Raw genomic sequence first — 9161 nt, 5'->3', positions numbered from 1 at the left:
AGAATTGTGCTTCAGGCCATGGGAACACATATATATGCTGCCTCTCAGCGAACAGGTCCCTGGTTCAAATCCCGGTTCGTGGACCTTTCGGAGTGGAGTTTGCATGTTCTGTCCGTGCATGCGTGGGTTTTCACCGGATACTCCAGTTTCCTCCCACAGACCAAAAACATGCATGTTAGACTGATGGTAACTCTGAATTGTCCTTAGGTGAGAGTGACAGAGTGAATGGTTGTTTGTCTCTATGTGTCCCTGTGATGGACTGCAGACCTGTCCAGGGTGTCCCCCGCCCCTCACACAGTGATTGCTGGACATGGGCACCAGCGACCCCTGTGACCCAAACTGGAAGAAGCGGGTAAAGAGAATGGATGGATGGATATAGCGCCCCTCCTGGACAAAAAATCACCAGCCTCCACTGGTGTGGAGGACGCCTTCATTCAGCTGCACAAGATGTACTTTTGTCTGGTGCTTTGACAGTTGCGTTTGCTGTTTGCCTACATTCCTTGAACACACCGAAGAGATGAGCTGGCAGCCATCCTCTTTACGTTTTGGAGGTAAAACATGATGTCCTTCAATATCTGCAGGTTCTTCCAGTTTGCACAGACTGGTTGTTTTCTTTGGTTGGAGATATTCTTCTCAGCCAACAGACACAACTGTACTTTATTTTCTTCTTCTCTGTTTATTAGACAATTTATTTTAATTGCAAGATTAACAAAGACGTTAAAAACAACAGTAAGGAATGTTGATTGAAAACAATACATTTGGAAAAACGGGCCAGACTTGGACAATATTGACACTAAGGAAAAAAACATGTTTATAATATTTAAGGTAGAGCATGTATACTTCCAGTTAGAGTACTGAAGCAATAATACTACTTTTCATTCACTATTAACAGTAAGACTAATCATGTCATATTTATACACACACACACACTGTCCATGTACGTGCATACACTTTTGTATGTAAAGGACTCATTTGTTGTGGATTAACCCTGAATAACTATGTTTTTGTTTGTTGAGGTTCTGATAAAGTGATGTTATTATTAAAATGAGAAGAACCTTTGTTGTGAGCTGATCCATGGGTTTAATATTGGAGCAGGTTCTGGTTCATTTACCAGCAGCACGTCATAAGTGGGCTCACATCAGCATTCAGATTTGGACTTGTTTTGGATCAAATCAGTATGTGCTGTTTTTGTCGTTGCTGTGCCTCGTTTGGTTTGAATGATTCTGTCCAGTGAAAAATGTCCTTGGTGGTTGTTTTCAGTCAGCTCTTGTCCATCTCATCAAAATGTCCTTGTCAAATCATTGTTGCATTCCCCTCAGTATTATCAATATACGAACGTCAAGTGTGAAAATTTACTTGCAAGAACCTATTGAAACTAAAAGACGCACTGTAAGTCTGTTTCACACTTTAGTTTTTCAGTGTTGTAAAGAAATGTGTGCATGAGCAACAAATCAGTGTCCTGTTTAAACTCAACTCTGTGTTGAAGTCATACATTTAAAATGTGCAGTTTGAATACAAGGAGTTTTACTGTAGCAAAAAGAAATCTGTGCTGCTTTAATCAACTATTTTATCACAAGACTTTAATGTTCTGTACATATTCAAGAACTTCAACTGTATGGACTAAATCTAACAAAGTTAAGTTAGGTCTTCTGGATGGATTAAAAAAAACTTGTTGAAACATTTTGTCTTTTTTTTTATTATTACTTTATTTTACCTGGAAGAAATCCATTGAGATCATCAATCTCTTTTACAAGGATGTCCTTTTATCCAAAATACAGTCAGTCTGAGGAGCTGCAATAAACTCAATCTTATAAATAACACCTTTTCATAGTGGATCAACCAGTTTGCTCTTGACACCCAGAACTAGCTGTTCACATGATAAAGGAGAACCATCAGCCTAACGACCGATCTTTAGTGCCCGTATGGTCGCTTGCTGGTCTGGAAGCTCAGTCCTCACCTCCTTCTACAGGTGTGCAGTGGAGAGCATCCTGTGCTCCAGCATCAACGTGTGGCATGGAGGCTGCACAGCTGCAGAAAGAAAAGCTTTGCAGAGAGTGGTGAAGGCTGCACAGAAGTCTGTTGGAGTCAGCCTCCCCACCATCACAGACATCTACACCTCCAGATGCAGGAAGAGGGCCACCTTCATCACGAAGGACCACACTCACCCAGCACACACACTTTTTGTCCCACTCTCCTCAGAAAGGAGGAGGTTTAAGTGTAGAACCACTAGACCAGGGGTGGGCAAACTTTTAGACTCGCGGCCACACCGAGTTCTAAAATTGGAGCGAAGGGCCAGGAACAGATGGATGGAGTGTTTGTGTGATGTCACACCCCAGCTCAATAACAGCCGCTGGGACGCTATTAATTATGAGCGATTCCACCTTCTGCACCACTCAAGCAGCCACTAAGTCAGATTATATGATAGAACAGTGATTTTATTTACAACAGTGAAATGATTGACTTTGTGGAGTCTTACCAACTTCAGGCCCAAACAACAAACAAAACAAACCACTGGGTTTTCTCTTAGCTGAAGAAAAATCACATGAACCAAACCACAAGTCTCTTACCTCACTGTGCTCATGGAATACAGGAGAAACGTCTAAAGAAAGTGTCGGCTCACCTCCACAAACTCCTCACTAAACTTTTTACAACTACAGGATCTAAAGTTGATGACAGGTCAGCAGGTTGGGATGAAGCAGACGTGCTCCTCCTGCAGCTCCTCCTGCAGCTCCTCCTGCAGCTCCTCCTGCAGCTCCTCCTGCAGCATCACAACAGAGAACCTGCGCAATAATTCACACGTTTTTGTCTTTCACTCTTTTTTTGATAATTCACACACAATTAACAGTTTCACACACACAACATGACAGCGATTCCTGATGGATGAAGAGTAACATCCTGGTCAGGTTTTCCTTTCACTTTATCCTGGATTCTTGTCAGCAGCCCGACATGTTTTACACTTAACTCTGGTGACGTGTCCGTTGTGACAACTTTACTCCACAGAAGCTTCATTCTCTCATGACAGCAGGCGGTTATAAAAATCGTCTCTCTGTGTTTTTCCTTTCAGACTCCAGGGTCAAAAACACCTCCATTATCTCCAGACTGTTGTTAATCCCACAGATAATAAAAATAGGAGCTGAGCAGTGTCCTTTATTACTTTCATCCAGTAAACCGTAACTTAAAGGACTCTCTGCCTTTTATTTTATTTTGTTAAATCTTCATCAGTCAGTTCCACAAGGCGAGTCCCAGTCCTGCGTGATAAACTGATGTTTTCTAACTTATCTTGGCCCTCCGGACACAACAGACCTGCTCTGTTTTTACCAGGTTTCTTTTTAAAAACCACCATCGCAGAAAGGCTTGCTAGCATAGTTAGCAGTTAGCAAAGTGTACTCTTTGAAAACCGTGACAGGTTCTTGTCATAAAAACTGTCTTTGACTGGACCTCAGTGAAACAACATGTTGTTGTCCAGCCCATTTTAAACTCAGCACTCACTCTACACTTTTCTTTTCTTTGATAAACACGTTTTTACAGATGAGATCGTAGGGCAAAGTAAAAATAAAAGCGTAGAAGAAGAAATTACTTCTTCCCCACTTGCCTCTAATACACACCAGTGTCTGTAGTGCGCCTCTACTGGGGAAACGCTGGAACTACAGGTAAAACTACACCAGTTTTTTTCTATTAAATTCAGTTTTTTAAATATAATTTGAACCAGTGGAAATTTTAACCTCTTTTTGGGGGTGCTTAAGCACCCCTAAGTTTTACCTTAGCATCCCTGAAAAATAAAGTATTTAAAAAAAATTATTATTATTTTTTTAATTGTTCAAATTTTGGACAATTTTGGTGGGCCATTTAAAAAGCCCAATGGGCCGTATACGGCCCGTGGGCCGGGGTTTGCCTATGCCTGTACTAGACTGAGGAACAGCTTCTACCCTGAGGCTGTTAGACTCATGAATCCCTAACCAAAATAATCACTGTGAAAAAGTACTAATGCCACTTTATTGTTGATATGTGCTGCTGATTATCCACGTTGCTGATTTATGTCATGCTGCTCTGTTCATTCGTACTCATCTGCTCACACAGACTCATGTTTGTGCTGCTGTTCGGCGTATTGTTTTTGTACTACTACTGCTTACTATATTTCTTCTTAATTCATCTCTTGGATCTTATTACCGTTTTTCTTCTACATTTTATACTTTTGTTGGATGTAACTGGGACCCTGTGGACATAATGTCATTCCACCACATGTACCACATGTGGTGGAATGACAAATAAAGAGCCACTGACTTTGACTATTCCCAGGGGGCTGAGTGATACTAGCAATAACAGCATGGTAAGAGGGGACAGTTGAACCCGGAGGCTCCACTCTGAGTTTATTACAGCTCCTCAGACAGAAGAAGTCTTGGATAAAAGACGAAACGTTTCAACAAGTTTTTTGTTTGTTTGTTTTATCCATCCAGAAGACCTGACTTAACTTTGTTAGGTTTTTCTACCTGGATTATTGTGCATGAATCAGTATGTATGGACAAAAGTATTTGGTTTTGCGCCACGCCCCTGATTTCCATTGATGTATATCTAAATGCTTCAAAATGCATAGCAATACATTTTGGACATTATGCTTCCGGATTTGTGGCAACTAGGAGTGCAGGTCAACTTATCTGCCCCAATTTCCTTTATTTTGGCAAATCGGACATCAGCCAATTTTTGCATGAAAAAACGATTTTACCGATTTTTTTGTTTGTTTTAACAACAATTGTCTGAACTTCATTTATATTTCAGAGCATTACCTCATGACCAGTTACAACAAGTTTGTATTGTTCTAGGATATTGTTCAATGGTATGTTTTACAACAAAATAATATTGGAAAATTGAAGGTGCCTTGTGACCTTATAACACCTGACAGTGGGACGGCTGTGGCTGAGTGGTTAGAGCAGTCGTCCTCCAATGCAAGAGTTGAGGGTTCGAATCCACCAGCAGTCACATGTTGAAGTGTCCCTGGGCAAGACACTGAACCCCTCATAGCCTCTGATGTGTCCCATCAGTGTCTGAATGTGATCTAAAGCACTGATTAGTCTCTTTAGAATGATTTGTTCAATTATCTGTGTAGAGATCTAGTATAGAGCTGTATGAATGGGTCAATGAGGCACAGATTGTTGTAAAGCACTTTGAGTATCTTGAAATAAGATAGAGAGGAACGATATAAGTACAGTCCATTTACCATTTATAAAACAAAATCGGAATCGGCAGGTCAAACTTTTTAGAAATCGGTGATCAGCCTGAAAACTTCAATTGGTGCACCCTAGTGGCAACAGATTAGGGAATGGTGTTTTTTAGTTCAACATTCCTGTTCACTAGTGTATAGTTCAAGGATGGTAAAGGCCTGCTTGACGAGTTCTTTGAGGAAGAACTTGACTTGCCCACACAGAGGGCTGACCTTAACCTCATCAAGCACGTTTGGGATGAGCTGAAATGAAAATTGTAGTCGGACCTTTTGGTCTAACATTAGTGCCTAACTTTATAAATGCTCTACATATTTAATAGACAAAAGTTATTTCAGAAATGCTCAAATCCTGCAACAAACCTTCCAAGATCAGTGGAACCTGTTAGAGCTGCAGAAAGAAGGTCAACTCCATACAGTTCCTGATGGTCAACTCTGCTCTTGTAGTATATACAGTATGTCATTAAATATTGTTAAGATGAAAACAAAATGTTCAAGATTCACATTAACCTTCTGAGTGAAATAGCTTTAAATGTGCTTACATTTAATAAACCTACTGATAACTAACGGGGGGTTGTTCTGTTTGGTTCAAGCGTACAGTTTGCTAGTGTTAGCATGTTAAATGTCATTGAAATTCTTCAGTACATTACTATGTTACAAACGGTTAAATAATTCTGTATTTTTTGGACATGGATTTATTTATTTATTTGTTGTTTTTTTGTTTGTTTGTATGTTTTTTGGGGGGGCGGGGTCTACTTCTTTAGACAACAAGGGGCATGTCCTCTAAGTCCCTGGGAACATCCAAACAGGAATCCTTGGAACTAGAGCTTTGAATGTGAGTTAGCTTCTCTTCAGGATCAGAACGTTCAGCTGTTGGCCCTTCCTGTCGTCCTCCACCAGCTTCCTCCAGTAGCTCAGCCTGCTTCTTTTCTTTCATCTTGGTGTCTACTCTCACCTCTTCAAGCATAACCTCAGTATCACATGCTTCAATTAGTCCTCTGGCTTCTGCTTGGTCTGTGCCCCAGTACTGTGTGTCACTCGGTGAGGTTTGAGTGAAATGAACCCGGCGCTGAAGGACGAAGACCTGACATGCTAATATGAAGGTGGCAACCAGCAGACAGAAAATGAGTCCTCCTGCTGCTCCAACAGCAATCAGGCCCATCTCTGTATCGATCAGGCAGTCACCACGAGCGGCACCGGTGCTGTTTTCAAAGTTCTGGTGGTTTTCAGTCGTGAAGTTGAACTCCTGTGAGACCACAGATCTTTCACCATCACTGTGGCCTACGGTTTGGGATGTGTGTGTGGTTAAAAGAAGCTGGTCTGCATGAAATGAATCCATTAGCAGCAACTGGTTCAGCAGGACAAACAGCCAAAACATTTCAATGGTTTCCATCTTGTTCTGAAATTAAAAGGCAGCTTTTTATGTTACCGTAATATTTGTGAAAGCCCCATTCACACTGGGTGATGACTCCACTGTGCTCTTCACAACCTGTTAGAACGTGGCTTCATGTTGGCTCGTTTGAAAACTGCTCTTCAATGCAAAGGCATTATGATGTTCTCTGATGCTTTTCAAAGATGCTCTGTTTTATTCTTAGCAAGGTGTATGTGCCCAGCCTGACACGGCTTTCTCAGACTGCACCAGGACGGAGCTAAAAGCTCCGCACAGTTCTACAGCCACGAGGGTCACAGCTGCGTTACCTTGTTTCCATGACCTTGTCATGGGTATGATTGTAGCCTAGGCATGAGGCCAGCAGGGCCAGTTCTGCGTTCAATTATTGATGACCAAGCCATGCTTGAAAATGCTGCCCCCCACTCTCCACCCAGGACCCTCATATGCTGCCACCATAAAAATAAACCAGCACAATTTTGATGCAGAAGCTTTGTGTGTTTAAAACCACCAGCTCAATGAGTCTGTCTCACATGCAGCGGGGAGTCCACTGCATTCTTCATCCGCCACTGAAGACCTCACCAAGATTCTGTAAAGACCCCTCATGATATGTATTTGTGGGGGCGGCTGTGGCTGACTGGTTAGAGCAGTCGTCCTCCAATGCAAGAGTTGGGGGTTCGATTCCACCAGCAGTCACATGCTGAAGTGTCCCTGGGCAAGACACTGAACCCCTCATTGCCTCTGATGTGTGTCATGTATGAATGTGATAAAGCTCTGATAATTCTTTGTACAGATCTAGTATAGAGCTGTGTGAATGGGTCAATGAGGACACAGATTGTTGTAAAGAGTTTTGAGTGTCTTGAAATAAGATGGAAAGGAGCTGTATCAGTTCAGTCCATTTACCATTTGTTTTGTGTATCACAGTGGGGCCATCATCTTGTGTGAAGGGGGACAGCAAGATGACATTTAATGTACATGATCACTTTATTTACCTCGAGTGCTTTTATTACCTTTAAGTGAAGTTGCCTTGTGGATGTGTTGGTGCTGAGCTGGTACCAGAACAGACTGAGTCCACTTCAAGGTCTTCCTCTGCTTGGCTTTGTTCAGGGGGTCTTGTTTGCTTGCACAGAGCTTTAAGAGCTGTTATAAAAGAAATGGAAAGAAACTGCATTATTTCTATGAACGAACATTTTTGTAATCTTTCACTAGTGTTGCATAAAAAGCTTTGAATGTTTTATTTGGTTTGTTGTATAAAATGGGTTACTTATATGCAACTATGGCAGGTTTGAATCTGTATTTATTTTACCTCCTTGTCTCCTTCCTCCAGGTTCAAAACAGGCCAGATTAATGGTGACCTGCTCATCTACCATGTTCTCCTCACCCTTAAACCTTACTACGCTAAGCCCTATGAGATAGTTGTTGACCTAACTCATGTTGGGCCCAGCAATCGCTTCAAGACTGACTTCCTGTCCAAGTGGTTTGTGGTGTTTCCTGGCTTTGCTTATGAGAACGTGGCAGCAGTTTATGTCTACAACTGCAACACATGGGTGAGGGAGTACACCAAGTATCACGAGAGGCTGCTGACGGGACTGAAAGGAAGCAAACGGCTCCAGTTTATCGACTCTCCCTCTAAACTGGCTGAGCACATCGAACCTGACCAACACAAACTCCCTGCAGCTACTTTGGCTTTGGAAGAAGACCTTAAAGTGTTTCACAACGCCCTGAAGCTGGCCCACAAAGATACTAAAGTTTCAATAAAGGTAAAACAGACTGCAAGGTGCCTTACACTCTGGCCCTGTTCACATTTGTTTTGAATCTGTTTTAGACTTCTTGCAGTCACCTTTGAGCCCTCTGTTTCTGTTTTGTTGTAAAATGTGGATTCTGAAACAATTTTCGATCATATGTCAGTAACTGCTGTACACGCACACACACGTCGCACACAAGACTGTCAGTGAGCAACAAATGTGACCATCAGCAGGTCTGATGATGTTTCTGCAATAAAGACAAAACTTTCAGACGTCTGAACTTTATTATTTTGACCTGAACACAGTTCAGATATATTTGAGTCGCCTCTTTTGTTGAGCTCTCTCTTAGTAAACGTAACTACGTGATGTACTCAGTGTAAGAAGAATAAAGGAGCCAAATGAACGAGTTTACGGAGCTCAGTGTCAGAACAAAGGCTGAAGGTTTTAGCCTCCTCCACAGCTGAAGGCTGTCAGCCTTGTTCAGCTGTTTCACAGTGAAGCTGTGAAAGTAGCATGAGCTCAAACACACAGCTGCTTAGACAGCACGTTCTAGCTGACCAGCAGCTTCACACATTTATAACCATCCATGACAAACTCGCCATGCAGCACTGTTCATACATGATCAATCAATTCACAATAAATTGAACTGTTTATTCAAATGGGTTCTAATAACTACTTAAACATAAAATTAGATTTAAAAAGACAGTGTCTTTGGAATATTCCCAAGACTTTTACATGGTGGTTGATTACCAAAGCACTTACATGTGCAGACAAACATGTGCAGAAACAAACATGTGCAGAAACAAACATGTGCAGA

General features: G+C 41.7%; 1 protein-coding gene across 1 annotated transcript in view; it reads left to right on the top strand.

Annotated features, from left to right (window-relative positions):
• Nucleotides 1-369: 369 nt before the first annotated feature.
• LOC119411471 (neurofibromin) overlaps nucleotides 370-9161 on the top strand; it is a gene marked incomplete at its 3' end in the record, with an annotated part of 47618 nt that continues 38826 nt past the window's right edge. The window contains 2 exon segments of the mRNA XM_037678423.1: nucleotides 370-449; nucleotides 7927-8359. Coding sequence (XP_037534351.1) covers nucleotides 370-449; nucleotides 7927-8359 — 513 coding nt within the window.

The sequence above is a fragment of the Nematolebias whitei genome, chromosome 6 (assembly GCF_014905685.2).
Source record: "Nematolebias whitei isolate Nwh7 chromosome 6, NemWhi1, whole genome shotgun sequence".
In the NCBI taxonomy this organism is placed as follows: Eukaryota; Metazoa; Chordata; class Actinopteri; order Cyprinodontiformes; family Rivulidae; genus Nematolebias; species Nematolebias whitei.
This window is presented reverse-complemented; position numbering and strand designations above follow the sequence as displayed.